Below are 16,323 nucleotides of genomic sequence, written 5' to 3' on the forward strand. Positions count from 1 at the left end.
TACAGAAATCTGTGACTGTTAGTGACTGCTTACCTCCTATAGCTTCTGCAAGCGTGGGAAAATTTTTGGATATAAGGCACCAAGTTTGCTCTAAAGCAAACTTTTCCATAACGGATAGCAGATATATTATGTCAGTCAAAGCTAAAAGCATTCTAATAGATGCAACACAGGGCTCCATCCCCCTCTGAAGACATCTCTGTAAAAAACCTGTATTTTCACTAAGTTGTGGGTGTTGCCACTGACCTTTAGTTCTACATGCAGATGCAAATGTTCCACACGTCAAAGTTCATGAAACTGCAACGACATATAGCTAATACAGAGACAACAATCAAAGTGCATGTCTCAAACTTTTATTAACTGCTTAAGAGCTGTTTAACAAATCCTTACATCATCATAACACAAGATTCAAACTTTTTAACTGCCATGTTACAAAAAAAGGAACAAAGTTTAGGTGAACCCTTACATAAAGCTCCTTCCCAAACTAGGTCTTCACAAGATTACTTTCTCATGCAACATTTCACTTACAGCACAACAGAGTACAAACTAGTTTGGTATGAACGTTTAATCCCATGACTCGATTTCTCTTGCAGAACACTCCATCCTTACTTCTCCTGCATTCACACTGCCTCTGCCTCTGTAATTCTAGGAAACACAACAAGTCTTAGTTTAGAATTATTAATTCTTTCAATCATTTAATGGCAAGTCACCACAAAACAATTTTAGCTTTCTGCATGCATCTATCGCAAGATAATCTGAACACTCAAGGTTTTCACTATTAATCTCCTTTATACAAGGTTTTTTGACCCTGGTGTGAAATTACCGCAGTTTAATCAACCTCAGATTTTATCACATGTGGGAATAACACTTCCCACAGTTTACATCCCAACTTCTTTTCTTACCAAACAAATCAGTTCATAAAATTGTGAGGAAAAAAACTTCCTTCTCCACTATATACTTAAGAATGACTGTCTGCATTACTTCCCAATAAAATTATTTTCCTTTGGAAAAAGAATAAAGCTCAGTTATCTCTAAGACTCCTCAAAATAATCACGTAAGAACTTCCAAAGATTCCTCTTTCAAAGTCATCATTTGATTATCAAATGGACTTTTCTTGAAAAATTGAGCCAATTACAAATTAAAGAGTTTCTGTCAGACTGACATGAGAAGGTCTCATAATAATTAAAACCTCATAATCTACAACTCAAGGAGTTGGTGCACTGTATGTATATGTGATATTAAGGGCAATATTCCCTTAATATTAAGACAGATTTCACATAAAAATCTGTTCTATTATGTCTTAATAATTAAGACAGATTTCACAAAAAAATCTATTCTATTATGGACCAAGAGTCACAGTCAGATTTGGTAACTCAGAGGTCATAAAGGACATGGACAGACTTGGACCTAGAAATGATGGATTTCATGAAATGCTGGGAGACACAAAGGCTGAAGACTTGCATTTGGAAACCATCTAGTGAGATCCACCTCTGAAAGCAATTCAGTAAAAAAGCAAAAATAAAGTGTCCTTGAACTAGAATATACAAAAAAGATCCACTCATCAAGAATTACTCTGCAAGAAAATGTATGTGTACACAAACGTACACAACAGCTGTAATGTGAGGGTGAAAGTTTGAGAAGGAAGTGACATTTGTGTAACAGACCTCATGAAGGCCCCCTAGAAAAATTACTCAGATTTACTAAGTGGACTAGCCAGCCAGGTAAAAACACCCAACCACCCAATGCTTTCAACAACTATGGTACGGGAAAAGATAGTGAAAGGAAGGTCTGAGCTTGAACTGAAGCTTCAGACATTGTTTAGGCACTGAGAACAATTATTTCTACTATGGTCTCAAAGAAAGAACATTTGTTGTTGGAAGCAACTGAGATGTGATGAAGTTCTTATGGAATCAAGACATAAAGGAAAGTCTTTCAAACAGTCATAAGCATAGAATTTAAATCCTAAAATTAGTAACAGTTAGACTAGAAGGCTTGTCCCAATCACCGACATTAAGGATGTTGACATGGACCAGACTAGGACATTTATGTAATTATAATTAGCTGAAGTTTTCAGTCAAATGAGTTGCTTGACTGGGTGATTCATAACTAGCAGCAACTGTATTATCAGCAACTATTTGCTCCCATCCTCCATGTGAAGCAGAGAAATTTCTGAACTACAGCTTCCATGTATGTTTGCATGAATGTTTTCTTCCAGAGGAATCCTGACTTTATAGTCAAGACTATGGCAGCTAGTAAGGGGCCACACTGTAAAAACCCAAGTCAAGCACTTGTCTGAAACTAGTTTCAGTAATACTGAATTCTTTGATGATGCACAACTAAGAAAAGGGATGCAAATACAGTCAGACCAGTTTCAATGGCATTACTCTGGTCACATTCCACTAAACACAGTTTTAAATCAAGACGAAGTTCCAATAGCCAAGACTTTCAGTTAATTTCCAGACCTACCTTCTGGTTATGAACTGGGAGTCGTCCTCCTTCAGACTCAAACGCAATTTCCGTCAACCAAACAGGAACTTCCTGCTGAGCCTATGCAATTAGGAATATCCATTCAGAGACTCTGACTGCTTTACCAATTCAGATTAAGATTTCCATAACTGTACCGAAGTTGCTCAGTACATTTAAGTGAAATCTTAACAGAAAAAGTTAAGCACCAAGATTTGAAACTTACATCTGAAAGCACTTTAATTAGAGGCTGTGCAAGATGACCATCTGAATTGTTATCAAAGAAGCCAACCGCTTTCCCTGTATTTCCGCAACGACCAGTTCGTCCAATTCGGTGTACATACTCTTCAATGGTGGAAGGAAGATCAAAATTAATAACGTGCTGAACACTTTCAATGTCTAGACCTCTTGCTGCCACTGAGGTTGCCACAAGAACCGGACATTTTCCAGAACGAAAATCCCGAAGAGCTATTTCTCTCTCTCTCTGTTCTCTATCTCTATAAAGAAAGCAAGGGTTAGAATGGATGTCTCTAAAAGCTACAGTGTTATTTAAGATACAATTTAAATGCCATGTTTCATGTGAAGAAGCTCTGGGGGGGTGGGAAATTAATTCAAAACATAAAAAGACCCAAACAACTCATACACTGCCCAGTTTAGGTTTTCTGAATTTTTAACTGAGGAGCAGCAAGACAGAGCAACTGTTTGAACTTAAGTCTGTAGGGAAATTGAGATTTTTTTAAAAGAACTGGAGATAATTATGCATCAAACTCACTGTCTCTCTAAGAAAATGCACTTGCTTAATTGATTACAAGTGCTTTTCCTACAGCTTTGTAGCAGGGAGACAGAACAGCAAAGACAGAGTCTACACAGACTCCTGCACAGGCCATTTTTCAGATATAGTAAAAAACTGTGGGCAGTCAACAGTACAGAACTTGTCTTCTGTTTATCATGACTGAGTTACAATGGTTCAGGATTTCACTTGTGTTCTTCATTGTCCAAATAAGAAAACAAATTAGAAAGCTAACTAGCGCTCTTTAGGATCTTAACACGGAATATTTAGTGAAGCCTGGTATAACCACTACTCCAGAGAAGAGTAACTATCCTAACTTCAACTCAAAAAGGTAAAATTAATCAGAAACCAGTAACATTCATGACAGTTTAACAGCTTTCATTGAACCAGTTATTCTATGTATACTTCAATTCACAGTATAATATTTCTACATAAATGTATTAAGAACCTCCTACCACACAGGGGGGCTGCAATTTAGGCTCGCTATGATCAGAAGGCCAGATCTTCTCAAAAGCTGTGTGGCTTTCACACACCTACAAATCCAACAGCCACAGGATATATGCACAAACATCCTGCATCATGCTAAGACCATTTTAGCCTTTCTTAAACCTTGATATTCTTGCCTCTATCAGAACACATGGCAAGCTAAACTATGCAGATACGGCCAAATGTGAGTTCTCAATAAAAGCTTCTTACAGAACACACGTGACTTTCACTTTAAAAATACTTACCCATGGATACTAGTAGCTGGTATGTTTTCTTGACAAAGAAAGCATGCAATGAAGTCTGCTTTTTTCTTTGTGTCCACAAAGACCAGAGTTCGTTCATTACCTATGTTGAACAGAAGTTTAAAGTCACTGCAGTTTGAAACATGATGCATTTTCACTGTTTAGTGTGGCACTTATCTGTATTAGCATCTCATACAGGCATACATTTTGAACAGTCTTTGAAATATGACTGTAATTTCTTGCCTATTCTGAGCTAATTATATTCAATCCGTCAATTTCTGTATCAATACAGAAACTGAGTGAAGAAACATACATTGTTTTTCTACTCAATAAAAGGAGGAAACAAACACTGTTCCCTGTGACAGGCATGCATTCCCCTTCTACAGCATGTGGCTCAAAGCAGCACATTATCCTGAGTGCTGAACAGCAAGATTCCACAGACTATTTTTTAATTCCAAACTCACATTCAGTCTTCAGCATTAAAACTTAAGACATACAGAACAAACACTGAAAAATCCCAGATACTACTAAAATACAGGCCCAAACATTCACACAATCTTAACATATCTGTAATCTTGGGATAATACCCCCAAACGCTGAAATATTGTAACTGATCATATAATGTAGAAACCCATCTAGGAAGGTTGTCTGCTAGTACTAATAGAGATGAATCATTAACAAATACTGGGCATTAGACAAGATTCAATGACATTTACAAGTCCCTTCCAACCCAAACTATCCTATGACTCTATGAAATGCCTACACAAATAAGCCTAAAAACCGACTGCTTCCCAAGTTCTGCTTGAAGCTTCATCAACAGTGTTGTAAAGCATGCAACACATAATAAAATCATACAGCCATGACCTTTTAAACACAAGTTTAAAAACAAGAAATTTTGACTTCCCTGGTGAACAACTGGCAGTAAGCAAAGTTACCTATGCTGTGTAGAATTTCTATCAGTTTATCCCTCTTGAAATACTGAGAAACTTGAAGAATATTCTGCTGAACATCACTGCATGCTCCACCCACATGTCCAACAACAACAAATAAAAAGTCAGTTTTCAAAAATTCACCAGCTAGCCTGAAAAAGAGACATAACAGAGCAACATGAAACGTATTATGCAATTATTTTTGCCTTAAAAGCATGTACTTTGACTTATGTTTAAACAACACTTAAATACTTTTATCCTCCGTTTTGTGAGGAACAATACAAGTAGTCTCATATACATTTTTTTAAAAACCAGAAGAGCCTGCAGTTTGGGTCCAGCACACAAACCACATCCTGGGCTGCATGAAGTGTGACCAGCAGGTCAAGGGACTTCTGCCTCTGTAAGACCTCAGATGGAGTACTGCATCCAGCTGTGGCATCCTCAGCCAGAAGACAGACACGTTGATTAAGATCCAGAAAGGCCACAATGACAATCAGAGGGCTGGAACTCCTCTCCTCTGAAGACAAGCTGAGAGAGTTGAGGACTGGGGATTATTAAGCCTGGAATGACCTTTTTGCAGCCTTCCAGTACCTAAAGGGGCATTACAAAAAAGACAGAGAAACCTTTCACACAGGCTGATAGGGCAGGACAAGTACAGGCTGGACAGAGATTGGATCCAGACCAGACCTGGAGGGAAAGACATGGTGGTGCTGCTGGATGAGAGGCTGGACATGACCCAGCAAGGTGCACTTGCAGCCCAGAAAACCCACTGTGCCCTGGACTGCATCCAAAGCAGCGTGGCCGGCAAGACAAGGGAGGGAATGCTGCTCCTCTGCTCTGATATCGTGAGACCCCCACCTGCGTTCAGCTCTGGGGTCCTCAGTATAACAAAGATGTGGACCTGCTGGAATGAGTTCATGGAGGCCACTAACCTTATAACAGAGCAGGAGTACCTCTGCTATGAAGACAGACTGACAAGAGGTGGGGTTGTTCTAAGGGAAGACAAGACTTCAAGGAGACCCTGGAGTAGCCTTTCAGGGTGAACAGCTGCTCAATACTCAGCTGCCAGCTGAGATTAAACCGCAGCCTTTCAGTGAGTGGCAGATGTAAAACCCCAAATGCTAAACTGAAGCTCTCCAGTCAACTAGAAAAACACATGGTTTTCCCAATTCACTTGTACAGAAAGTTTCAACTATCAGATCAAAGGTCTATGTAACAGTAGAAACAAGTCCAGGCATAAAACCAAATGTTACACTAAAACTAAATCTGATCATACTCACTGAACTGAAGTGCAGGACAATCTGAACCCAACAGGTCCAAAGAAAGCATCTTTGTGTCCAATACTACCAAGACAGTATACTGTTTAAAGCTCTCCTGGCAGCAGAGTATGAGGAAATAATTTCCTCACTTCAGCAGCAGAAAAGCATTAAATCCAGGAATGAACTGACTCCAAAAAAGAAAGGTTTTCACACACTAAAATGTGAACAGTACCTTTAGTCATTTCAATTTCAGATGGTTACAAGAACAACAAAAAAAAGCTGAAACAAAAAAACCCAACCAAAAAACCCCCAAACAAACAAACACAAACCCAAAAACTTAACAGGTAAACACATGGAATGAACACAAATTATACTTGTGTATGGTATCATCTGAATGCCTGATGTGACAGCTGAGCAAACAAGAGCATTTTTAGTTTACTAGAAGGTTATTTTTCCATACAAAGAACCCTATGAAAAACATCTTGACAAAGAATCATAGCCACAACAGGCAAGTCCTGCTTTAAGAAAGGTGATGTATTTCCACGGAAGTGGTCAGCCCTACCTGACTGAATGGGAGAAAGCAGCCCATTCCCCTCTTTCATTCAGGACAGTGAATGACTAAGAAGTATTTTCTCCCTGTCTCAAAAAAGTTATTTCAGATTTTCTGGGACCAAAGGATGTTGTCAGGATTTGACTCACTGAATTACCAACACTCTAACAGTATCCCTACCACATAAATCATCAAAATTATTTGCACTGCTCCAACTGAAGTTTAGAGACTATTCTGATTTAACAGTGAGTATACAGATGCTGGTGTCTCAAAAAGCAGAAGAAATACTAAAAAGTTTCCATCTGCCTGCAGGGAATTAGTTGTTTTGTTCTGTTACTAAGCAACTATACTTACCATCTGTGAAAGCCTTGTTCCCTTAAGTGAGAGGAACTTTAGAAGTATTGAGTAGTAAATATATAAGATACGTCATCAACCTATCTGTAGAAGCTTTAAAACTACTGATAAAAAATACCAATTATCCATATAAGCAAGAATAGTTTATCATAAATGCTGGTAAGTGGAGCAGTAATAACTGGTATGTCTCAGCCAAAGACCGTGTTAATAGCAACATCATTGGTTTAGAGCTTGCACAGATGTGGTAGGGGAGGAACAAGAAACCAACAGAGGGAACACAAGGACTTCTGCAGAAGCACAGTTTAAAAGCCTTCAGACTACTTTCTAAATTGCTTAGGAGTCCCCACCTAAATTAAGCAGTTAATGTTTTATAGTCCCTGCTTATATTAAGCAATGAATATTACTATTACAGCTTTCGGTATTTTCAAGCTTTTAAAAATAAGTTATTTTAACTCTTCAGATATTTAGTTCAATACACGTACGTCTTCAGATGTATTTCTATTTTTTCTACTCACCTCTGTACTTCCTCAGGAAAAGTGGCACTAAACATTAGTGTTTGGCGTTTGTCTTTCTGTGGCATGTCTGGGAAAGATACCAGCTTCTTCATATCTGCACCAAAACCCATATCAAGCATGCGGTCTGCTTCATCTAGTACCAAGTATTTCACATTATGCAAACCAATCTGCAAGTAATTCAGTCAAAGAAAAACACTATTGATTCTCTGACAGTATACACTTAGAGAATACCCTAACCACCAAAATCCACCTTTTACTTATTTCTCTCAAGTTAACAGAAAGTGAAAGTGCTATTTGTTTACATTTCAATCTCTACTTAGACCTTTAATCTGCACAAATTCACACACCACAGTGCTTCAGAACTTGGTTCAGCAATGTAAACACAGAGCGTGGAAGCCAATTATAATTCAGGCCATCTATTTTGGACTTATGCCTCGAGTTTTAGAAATATTCTCTCATAACCCTCAAACATTCTCAAAAAACCTTTTTTTCCCTGCAAAAAATTATGTTAGAAAGCATTACTAAGAATATTAGAACGTCACTGTTGCTGACCAAGACTATCACTTTTGACTAAAAGCCTGACAACTGAAGAAAACTGATCTCCAACTTACTACCAAGTGTTTTTCCAAACTTAAGTTTGTTCAGTGAACATCACTGAGTCACCACTCTTAACATATAAAAAATTTAGTATGAATTTAGAATGACAGGGGAAAATAACAATTCAAATATAGTACTATATAACCTGGAGTTTTTTGTGTGTTATATTGTTTTATTAAAACATGGATACTATCAATATCCAACTGTGATGGACAAAGACTGTCTAACCATTTGAAGTCAGAAATGGTATGTTTATGCAGCACCGTGCTAATGCAGGAGTAGCCCCCTTAATACGCACTGCACCAATTACAGGCCTTTTATTAACAAAAGCATTGAATACAAATACATATTCATAATCCAGTCACCACTCACCCTCTGCTTCATATGTTAATCAGCAAAAAGCAATTAAGCATGTGTAGTTTGTTCTCTGAAATGGGTCAGTAGTCTTCTCATGGGGAGGGGTCACAGAAGGGAGGAAGGAATACAGCTCTTCCTCATTCTGACCTTTCTACCTTTTCAATGCAAAGTGACAAATGAACCTGTCTTGCACTCGCAGTTTCCTGTCTTCAATGAGTTTCTGATATGTAACTGTCCTGTGTTCTTGAAGTCTCTTAGTAGATTCTCTGTTTCTCATTATAAGCTCAACTGAGCAAACATAAGGTTGACAGGCAAGTAGTTATTCAAATCCGGGATAGCTAACTATTAACTCCTAATTTTAGCAAGGCCCATCTATTTATTTTTAATTAGCTTCAGTGAAGCTTATCCTTAGTTAAAATCTTCTCTAAAATTCTAAATTCTTCAAAGTTTGTGTCTCAGGATCAGCATGAAAATAATAGTGCCAGACAGATAAAAAAGCCACTGTAGCAAAACAAACAGGACACCAAATGAAGATCCAATATAGAATATGCCAGAAGAACAAAGTGAAGGTGTTCCAGGAATTTAAGCTATAAAATTTTATTGCCACGACCACTGCAGCCACTTTAATTTAGACTGATATCATCCAGCTGTCTCTGAAAGGAAGTCAAGAGATCTAGACTCAGGCTGCTCCTTCAAAAACCTCATGGAATTCAGACAGTCTAAGAAAACCTCACTTGTATTTCAGTGCTGTAAACCAATCTCTGCTTCTACTAATTTTAAAGAATGAAAAATAGTATTTTATCTTTTAGGTAAGAGTATTTAGGGAATTCAGATGAAGTGTTAAGATCTTACCTTTCCTCTTCCAATGATGTCTAGAAGCCTTCCTGGAGTGGCACACAGTATATTACAGCCTTGCTTTACTTGACGAATCGAATAGTCTGTTTGTGTACCTCCATAGATCACAACAGGCCTTATGCAAGTCCTACGATATAGAAAAAGGTTTGGATTAATTGTGTAAGTATGCAAATGGTATTGTTTCATTAAAGTTCATAAAAAAGAATCGGATCTACCGCAAATCAGTGTAAGAGCGGTTTAACTCCTTCACCATATAGCTCGGTCCAAAAACAATGCTCAAAATCAGAAACTCACTCAAAATAAGCTCAAAGCTCCCCCTCACACTATAAAACAGGGGCTGCCCAAGTGGCTTGCTAGGAACAAACACAATTTCACATACATTCTTCCGTCTCTTCAACTGAGACCTACTAACTTCAACAAGTCAAAACAGTGCTAAGACTTTGTCCCCTTTTATACAGCATGCTCAGAAAAAGTAGATGCATCACTACATATGCCTCTAGAACTTCAGAAGTAATTTTTGCAGACCTTAAAAGGGCAAAATAATATATACATAAATGGCATCTTTATAAAACAGCTAATCACACTGGCCATACAGTGTGTGACTCAACGATTAGACAGGAAATCCACTCAAAGACTACTCAGTGTTCTTCCCACCAAGCTTTTTGGTTTTATCTGCCAACTAGAGATACATCAGATACTGTGCTGTAGAAAACCACTTCTCTAAGAACTACCCTATGAAGCTCTGAATCATGGTTACAAGCTCATCTTTATAACACCTTCTGCTAAGGTTTTTACATACATGCAGTGAGTATTTTCACACCAAATTCAAACGGTCTTTTACTGAAGATACTAATTCCACTTCATATGCAACAATGGTGATCAGATAAACCTGGTGAATTTTTACCAAAGCTAATCTAAACTTTTCAGAAAGTTCTAGTGAAGAACAGAAATTCCCTCTGGAATCATACAATTTCAGTATTTATCCACTATTAATAGACATACGTATTTCATATTCACATTTGTGAATTAAATCAAAGAGCCTAAGATGATAAATCTCAACTGATCAATATGCATGCACTCTTCTTTAGACACTACAGGTTCATATCCTGATACTGTTTAACTCATTCTCATTTTTTCCTACAGGCCAGCTGTAAGAGAAACTTTTTAGATTCTGATGTTGTTTTATGGTGAAATCATCTGTACCTAGTTTAAAATAGCATAATGAACAGAATCAGTTACAAAGCTGTAACTTCTTAATAACGCATTTATTAAGTGGATATGCAAACATGATCATTCTTCCTGAAGGCAGAGAGCCTCCAAGTATAAGTTTGCTTGAACAAAGGCAAGTATGATTTATCTCATCAGATTCTGCAGTGATGATGTTCTGCATTTCACCTCCAAACAGTAACTAACTGCTACATACAATAGATTTACTTCTCTTCTGTACACTGGTAAAACCTATTAGTAAAAAGATTAATGACAAATCTAGTACAAATGTACTCTCACACACCACTTAATGAGAAGTTTAGATATCTATTTCTGTCTTGAGAGCTCAAAGTTTCCCTGAGCTGTGACACATCTGTCTAAGACCAGAAACACAGGGAAGTAAGAGTAATTAGAAACCCTCACTGGAAGCTAACTAAAACCAGTAACACCCACCTCCATTTTACCAGTATGAAAGTAAAGCAAGTATAAATTACATAAGACAAGCTAGTAAGTTTCTTCATATTTGAATATATCTAGTGCAGGTATCTCAGTGTGCAGCTGCAGTGCAAGCTGCTGACTGACCTCTGGATGGCAAGAAATAGCTGGAGCCCAGGCAAGGGACCATGAACTGGTGCTGACCCTTTGCTTAACAAAGGGCACAAGGACCTGCATCACTAGCCAAGTTACCTGACACTCAGACTCTGCAGGAGCAAATAACTCAGTAAAAAGACCTCAAAGTATTAGGTACATAAACTGTGAGCATATGAAAGTCAGTGATTCCGCTGTTCAGGGATCCCTTCAGGAGACATGCTGCTTGAGCTGTTGCATGCTTCTTCAAAGCAATGAAATTACTTCAAGAAATCAGGTCTGAGATTCTGCTATGGGAAACCTGCGGTCAAGTCAGTGAGGAAACCTCATCTGACTCTGAGTGGTGTGTATATGAAGTCAAGCAGAGCAGCCAACAGCTCACTAGAGCCACCTGCTGCAAAGGGACTTTGATCCCAGCAGTTTAAGTCCCTGGTGGTGTCAAAGTGACTGCAGGAGTGGCTCCTGGACAGTCAGAAATTCTTCCAGACAGGAAAATTTTCATAACACATCTTTTAAGAACTCTCACTTTTCTCACCAGTGATAAGCTGAATACTCATCTCTGCTTCGAAGTGGAGTAAGCTTTCCATTCACACACTCCAGCATCAGAAAGATTAGGCACTTAAATCCCCAGTCATATAGTAAGAAGCCTGCTAACCAGTGCTATAATCTGAACTCAAGTGTTTGTAATTTGATTGGCACAAAAAAATTTTCAAGTATTTATGAAAAAAAAAGCACTGCTGATTCAAGCAAAGTAATCATCAATCATCAATACCAGGAAACAGTGCAAGAGCTTACCCATACACAAATTTTCTTGCTTCTAGGAAGATCTGATTTACCAGTTCTCTAGTTGGGGCAGTAATAATACATTCTGGTTCTTGCTGCTCTTTAAAGCTACTGGCAGTTACACCATCCCTCATCATTTGGGCCACAACTGGTACAAGAAAGGCTGCCTGGGGGAAAAAAACGCAGCAGTATTTGGGTTGTTTAGTCTTAAAAGCTTTCATCAATCACATTAAAATCTGCGTATCAATCTTAAAGCTTGAATAACAGATCACACAATGATCAAGGATATCAGACCGCAAAAGGATTGATCTGAATGCACAACAGAACACTTAACCTTATTTATCCTTGTTAACCACAACGGAAGTTATGTCTGTACCTTAACATTCTAGTAACACAGAAGCACAATCATGCAGTGGCTAACTCTCCATACAGTTCCATACACTGATGACATACCCTGGTAATTAAGTAACCCAAGACTAAAACCAGCCTTAATGTGTACTCAAAAGCTATAGGTTATCATCAGTAGGTCTGTAAAGTAATTATGTACTAACATTCTCCAGACTGCTAGAATTTCAGGTCAGTTTGCAACACAGCTGCTCCACACCAGCACACTTAATTCCACGTAAGACTAGATACCCACAAACTTGCATCTGTACAGCAGTCCCAAAAGCATTCAGACTATTTAGAGCACAGGCTTTGAATATTTTCCCTTCTGCAAACAGAAGAGGTCTTTCAAAATAAGTAACTAGTAAGCTACATTAAAGCAAAACTAGGATTTCACACTAAACTGAATAGCAAAAAGCTACGTTTCATAACCAAACATTCCCATTCACCAGCTATCAGTGGTTAGGTCTGGGTACATTAAACAGTTTAAAAAAGTTGAAACGATTTTCAACTTAGTATGAACTCTCAACACAGTTCCATGCCAAGCTAATCACCTAAAACCAAGACTGGCGCAGATCAGACTTCATCAAACCAAGTACAACAAACCTGCACAAACAACACAGTTACACTCCGGCGTAAGTTTGAAAAGGAAAAACAAAACCAAAACACACACAAAACTCATACACACAGCATAGAAAAATAAAGAAACAAACAGAAAAAACAAAAACAAACAAAAAACAACCCACCAAAAATAACCACCAACCAACAAAACGAATCACCCAAATTAAAAAACCCCACTAAGGAAGACAAAACCCCACACAACACAGAAGTCCCTACTTTCAACTCCTGAGGTCCTTTAATCAGCAGTTTCTAAGACTACCTGCCTATACTTCTGAATCCACAGCTGTATCTCCGAAGGCTGGCCTGCTGTATCAAAACACTAAAGCCCAAAATGTGACAACCCTGTTATCATTTGTATCTGTGCCACACAGGTGCCACTGCAGTGCAAGTGAAATTACTGGACAACAAACAAGCAGTTAAGGATGCTGACATGTGGAAGAGTGAGGCATCTCCCTGACAGCTCACGGTCACACACTTTCAGTAGATCAAATACTGCACAAAATGCTTACAGTTTTTCCTGATCCTGTCTGGGCACATGCCATTAAATCCCGTCCTGCCAGTATAATCGGAATGCTGTACTTCTGTACTGGAGTAGGTTTAGAGTATCCAGCTTTAGCAATGTTCACAGTTAAAGTATGACACATGTTAGTGTCTGCAAAACTCTGTAAGAAAAAAAATTATTAACAGTTATTACACAATCACAGATGATAAAAGTTTAAAAACCAAAATGTTTACTGTAGGATACAGACATCCAAATACTAAAGAGTATTAATTTTAGAGGCAGTCTCACCAGTCATTCAGGTTGTCAAGGCTCCTAAAGGTGAAAGCCCCAAGGGTCTCTAAAATAAGCTCATGCCATTCAAATAACATTGTCTGCAGGACAGTGAATGCTTTGAATGCTTTCAGCTGATCTTACTCGTATTAAGACAAAACTGCTTGGAAGCCATATACCTGGACTCAAGCAAGTAAATTAACATAGCATGCTATGGAACTCTTCAGCTTCATTTCACAAGGGAGTTATATGTGGTCTCTGTGCTAAAATCAGTAAGGGTAGCTGAAACAACATTTCTAGCCAGGACCAGAAAGCAACACAGGTGACAAAAAGCAGTTTAACTTCAGTGAGAACACCTTTCACAAGACGGATGGGGAGAACACCTCTAGATCTACTCTTCCAACACAGGTTCTACTAACCCTGCTGCACTTCTCATTATTTGCCCTAAAAAGAGCTTTTTTTCTTTTTAAAACACTGGCCACTCATTATAGATAAAAACTAAGTTATTATGTTAAACAATGAATTGCAACCACAGAGAACAGGGCTTTTTAAAACACTCCTGTGTCCAAATACCACCCCAACAAGTCTTCATTTACATTTTTAAGATCCCCCAGTAACTGACTTCAGTAAGGTAACTATAGCAGCCTGCCCAGAAACTGTTCCCAAAGACCTTTTTCTTTCAGTATCTCTATTTTTCCACAATTTAATGACTGTTCTTTCTATATATACAGTATTACTTTCTCTGGACTATTTATGTAGTTTGTTAGTTATTCTGAATTCAAGTTTTTATCATTCAAACGGGGAGCACCTCCTTCCAACATCACACTACCTGCAAGATTCAGTATTTTTTATTAGTATTTTCATTCCCTGCAAATTCGCACCACACATTCTTGTAAATCATACTTCACCATGAACTGTGAGAATAACCAGGTCACTAACCATTAACGCTGCTGGAGGGTCCAGTCCTGACACTTCAACAACGTTTTCATCATATTTGTCAAAATTCATTCCTGTCTGATAACGTGCAAAGATGGCTTGTTCATCCTCAGGTGGAGGAGGGGGTACGTAAGTCACCTTTGGACCTTAAGAATACAATCACTTAAGTTCATAAACAACATAAAGAGAAGTTAAAATAAAATTCTAAGTATGAAGCTACTGAAGTCAAATTCAGTGAGCTGTCAACTGGATTCTCCTCCTTTTTTTCAGGAAAGCAAAAAATTCCACACACTCATTCTACTTAATTTTATAAAACTTAATTTTATACTATGAGACCTACAATTTACCTCTAAATGAAGTCAGACTCATAAAGCATTCATGTCCACACCCGCTCAAGGACCCCACTTTCCAGAGGTACTTTCAAAAATTAAATTAGGCTCTTCTTTATCATCTGGACAGAAACATGCTTTTATGGCACAAGGAAGGACATGCTTCCCTTGCAACAAATTATTCTTTCTCTAGAATTCTCTTTCTTCATTAAATTCCATACAGATAGATGCAATTGTTGCATACCAAAATCCAGACTGGTTTTTAAGATGCTACTACCTTACACTATAGTCATGAAAAAGGAATTACTATTCTGTGGGAAAGATGCAGTTATGTCCACTATAAGCACTAACACATTGCCTCTGTAAAGAATTCCTAAAAATCATTATTTGAACCAAAAATTTGAAAAAGTTGAGTTGAACTGAGTCAAACAGGAGGCAAATCAATTGTTCTTCAGATATTAAGCATCACTTCTGAACATGTATACTAATCACTGAATCACAGAATGGTTTGAGTTGGAAGGAACCTTAAAGATCATCCATTTCCAACCCCCATGCCACAGGATGGACATTGTCCACTAGACCATGCTGCTCAAAGCCCAACTGGATGTGGCCTTGAACACTTCAAGGGATGATCCACAAGCTCTCCAGTCAACCTGTTCCAGTGCTTCACTGCAAATCACTCTCTGAATAGAGCCATTTAGCCATGTTTTCTATGATGAGAAGCTTTTTTACAATTATCACACAAAATGTTTTACGTGGCCATCACAGTGGTTTAATCCCACTGCTAATGTGAATTATAGTACTCCTGTGAGTAACATATTACTACACTTTAAGTAGGACAACATACGTAGCCAGGTACAGAATGCATCAGTGGCAAAATACCGCAGAACTGTGGGGAGAAAATCCCTAGCAGACAACAAAAACCCTCAACACTAAAATAAAGTTAAATCAGGAGTAAGTAGCCTGTCAGAGCTATACACCTTACTTGTCAGCACTGAAAATATTTCCCTGTACAGAAGGGTGACAGTCTAGATCAACTCTTTCAAAACTTAGAAGTTCTTTAAGGCTTACTTTCAAATCTGAGGTTAGCGCCTCTACTTCACTGTGCATTAACTGGACCAGCATCAGCAAGACAAAGGAAAAATACTACGTAACACAACAGTTTTGAAAATCTAGTAACTAAAATTCAAATAAATTACAGTCTTTTACAAGCATACAATATACCTAGCATTTGCAGAAGGTTCTTAATAGGGAGAAAAATTAGTGACAGTATTTGTCAGAATTAAAAAGGAACTGCTTTGTCATTAATC

General features: G+C 38.0%; 1 protein-coding gene across 7 annotated transcripts in view; it reads right to left on the reverse strand.

The window, feature by feature from the left end:
• The window catches only part of DDX4 (DEAD-box helicase 4), a 46,317-nt gene that overhangs the window by 20,687 nt on the left and 9,307 nt on the right, over window positions 1-16,323 (reverse strand). For 5 of the 7 annotated variants that reach the window (XM_088054040.1, XM_005531168.2, XM_088054043.1 and 2 more), the window contains 10 exons: window positions 14,688-14,830; window positions 13,486-13,638; window positions 11,984-12,138; window positions 9,392-9,521; window positions 7,586-7,752; window positions 4,914-5,059; window positions 3,982-4,081; window positions 2,687-2,957; window positions 2,464-2,544; window positions 427-642 (listed from right to left, as the gene is read on the reverse strand). In XM_088054040.1, the coding sequence (XP_087910166.1) occupies window positions 562-642; window positions 2,464-2,544; window positions 2,687-2,957; window positions 3,982-4,081; window positions 4,914-5,059; window positions 7,586-7,752; window positions 9,392-9,521; window positions 11,984-12,138; window positions 13,486-13,638; window positions 14,688-14,830 (1,427 nt within the window). In that variant the 3' untranslated portion in view covers window positions 427-561. Of the gene's footprint in view, window positions 1-426; window positions 643-2,463; window positions 2,545-2,686; window positions 2,958-3,981; window positions 4,082-4,913; window positions 5,060-7,585; window positions 7,753-9,391; window positions 9,522-11,983; window positions 12,139-13,485; window positions 13,639-14,687; window positions 14,831-16,323 lie in introns of those variants that run through there. The other 2 variants (XM_088054041.1, XR_015772372.1) reach the window with 2 other exon arrangements.

Source organism: Pseudopodoces humilis, chromosome 4 (assembly GCF_049639895.1).
Source record: "Pseudopodoces humilis isolate 2021_Gansu_Grassland_sample_001 chromosome 4, ASM4963989v1, whole genome shotgun sequence".
Taxonomy (NCBI): Eukaryota; Metazoa; Chordata; class Aves; order Passeriformes; family Paridae; genus Pseudopodoces; species Pseudopodoces humilis.